The 2759-nt window shown below is 38.7% G+C and overlaps 1 protein-coding gene across 1 annotated transcript; it reads right to left on the minus strand.

Moving 5' to 3' along the window:
• Nucleotides 1–295: 295 nt before the first annotated feature.
• LOC138666788 (zinc finger MYM-type protein 1-like) lies at nucleotides 296–2350 on the minus strand. The gene has a single exon (XM_069754961.1). It carries the CDS (start codon nucleotides 2348–2350, stop codon nucleotides 296–298), a length of 2055 nt encoding a protein of 684 aa, XP_069611062.1.
• Between the last annotated feature and the right edge of the window lie 409 nt (nucleotides 2351–2759).

Here is a 2759-nt window from a genome sequence, read left to right on the forward strand (position 1 = left end):
AAGCTCACCAAAACACCTGAGGGAGGAAGCCCAGAGACTGCAATACCACTTGTGACCACAGAAGTGAACTCAGCCACAGAATTCACAACAGTACCCCCCCTTGAGGAGGGGTCACCGCAGTGGCGTAGCTAGAGCTTTTGCCGCCCGGGGCCGGTCCCGAGTTTGGCGCCCCCCCCCCGACTCAATACAAAGGTTACCAAAAATAGTCAGGACAACACGCACAGAAAAAAAACTCTTTATTGTTTAACTGAAACTTTAAATTGTCACTTTGGGAGTAAAGTTGATTTCAAATATTTTAGAATTTTACTTTTCTTGCTTTTCTGTTTGCAAAATCGTTGATAACATCATCAAAGTCTATTTCTTCACTCAGCTGATGTTCAATAGACAGAATGGCCATATTTCCTAAACGCATGGCGCTCATTGTGGATCTTAGGTAATTTTTAATCAGCTTTAACTTGGAAAAACTCCTCTCACAAGTAGCAACACTTACAGCAATAGTAAGAAAAATGCGAAGGAGTATGACAATATTTGGAACTGAGTTCTCTAGACTATATTTTACAATAAACTGCAACAGTTCAAGCGGACTGTCCTCCTTCCATGTCTCTTTTTTGTCTTGTGTAACAGCAACATAAAGAAAACTTTTAAGCCTTTTTCTCTCAATGAGGAACTCTTCCTTATTAATATCATCGTGATCTTGATTTAGCTGACACTCATACTTATCGTCCAAAAGGTGTGATGGAGTAAGGAAGGCATATTTTTCAGCAAGAGCATGAAGCTGTTGAAATCTTGTTGTGATTTCTTGGATCACTCTGTCCAACGAAAGGTACATTTCTCTCATCAACTCCGTTTCATATGGCAATGCAGCGTCTTGCGATTCTTCACCTGCCATCTTTTTTTTCTTTCTAGAGCGGCGATCCATATCTATTCCCAAATCTTCACAAATTTCTTTTGCATAAGCTACTGAATGCTTAACTAATTCCTCTCTGTTTTCTGTTAAAAATGCTTTTAATGCTCCAAGTTTTGTGTCACATTGTTGGATATTTAATCCTTTGGTCTGTAGGTAGACCTGTGTGTCATTAATTTCTTTAAGCACAGATTCCCACAGGCCAAGAAAGCACAGGAAGGAAAAAGATTGTAATGCAACAAGTAACACACCAGCATCTGACCTGGTAACTCTATTTTCTTCTTCACCAGTTAAATGTTCTACAGCCTGTAAAATTTTGGAGTAATTTTTTTTCACTGCACTCACAGCATCTCCCCGTGCACTCCACCGAGTTTCTAATACACGCTTGACACTTTGACCAGTGACTGAAATCAGAACATCCCAGCGATGGGTAGAAGAAGAAAAAAATGTGAACAAACGCTCCACAGTTCCAAAAAATGTAACCGAACTCAGTGCAACAGAAGCTGCATGTACACCTGCCAAATTCAGTGAGTGATTTGTACATGCAACAAATTCAGCTTTTTTGTTTATTTCCTTAATGCGTCTCTGAACGCCAGTATGTTGACCAGCCATTACAGCAGCATTATCATATGCTTGTCCTCTACAATTTTGGATGTCAATTCCGTATTTTTCTAATTGTTGCAAAATCACAGTTGAAATACTCTCTGAAGTTTTACCTTTTATTTCAATAAAATCAACAAATGATTCCACAACCTTAACTTCTTTTCCATTGATCATAACGTAGCGTAAAACTTGGCACATTTGATCCTTATGAGAAATATCAGGGGTGCTGTCAAATATCATAGAAAAATACTTTGCTATTTTTACTTGCTCCACAACTTTGCTTCTTACTTTCCCTCCCAAAATTTCTATAAACTCATTCTGAATTGTAGGAGAGAAATATGATGTAGCAAACTTTTTTCCAAACTTGATTCTTAGAATATGTTCACGTAGCACTGGATCATATTTCGCCAACAAATGAACCAATTCTAAAAAATTTCCCTTTTTTCCAGTTGATTCAGGTTCGTAATCAGTCTCATGATGGATTACTTCTCTGTGACCCCGTAAAGCCAAATTTTGTTTAGCAAGGAATCTAATGATATCCAACAATCTTGCAAGTATCTCCCTCCACTTCTTCACATTATTTTCTACTTCTTCCTGTACTTTTTTATCAATTGTTACGCCACGTTGGAGTCCAATTTCTAACTCCTTCCATTTTGTGAAACATTCTACATGGGCCACACTAGATTCATGGTTGTATACTTTAGGATTAAGTTTCCACCATGTGTTGAATCCATTCACTGAATCAAAATTAGACTGACTTGTTTCTGCATCTGCAAATAGTCTGCAACAAAAGCAGTAAAGGGCTTTTTTGGAAGGAGAGTACAGCAACCATGACCTCAACATTTTTTCATTATTTGGCAGAGTTTTAAAAAACCAGTTGCGTGTAAGTTTTCTGTTTTGTCCCTTGATTGATGCTCCCTCACGAACCACTTCAGCAAAGTCTGAGTCTAGATGCTGAACCACTGATGCACCTTGACGTACCAGTAAGATCCTTGTATCATCATTAATTTTACTTGGCCAAAGACCAACATCCTTTAAATTAATAGCAGGAATATTTTGATCGTCACACTCCTCATTGCTTCTTGAAGTTGAAGGAGCACTTGGGTCAATGTCTTGGTCATCACACTGCTCATTGGTTCCTGAAGTTGAAGGAGCACTTGGGTCAATGTCTTGGTCATCACACTGCTCATTGGTTCCTGAAGTTGAAGGAGCACTTGGGTCAATGTCTTGGTCATCACACTGCTCATTGGTT

Source organism: Ranitomeya imitator, chromosome 2 (genome assembly GCF_032444005.1).
Source record: "Ranitomeya imitator isolate aRanImi1 chromosome 2, aRanImi1.pri, whole genome shotgun sequence".
NCBI lineage: Eukaryota > Metazoa > Chordata > Amphibia > Anura > Dendrobatidae > Ranitomeya > Ranitomeya imitator.

Bases quoted from the DNA above. Each gene is read 5' to 3' on its own strand.
- LOC138666788 (XM_069754961.1), bottom strand. From the start codon at position 2,350: ATGTTGAGGTCATGGTTGCTGTACTCTCCTTCCAAAAAAGCCCTTTAC.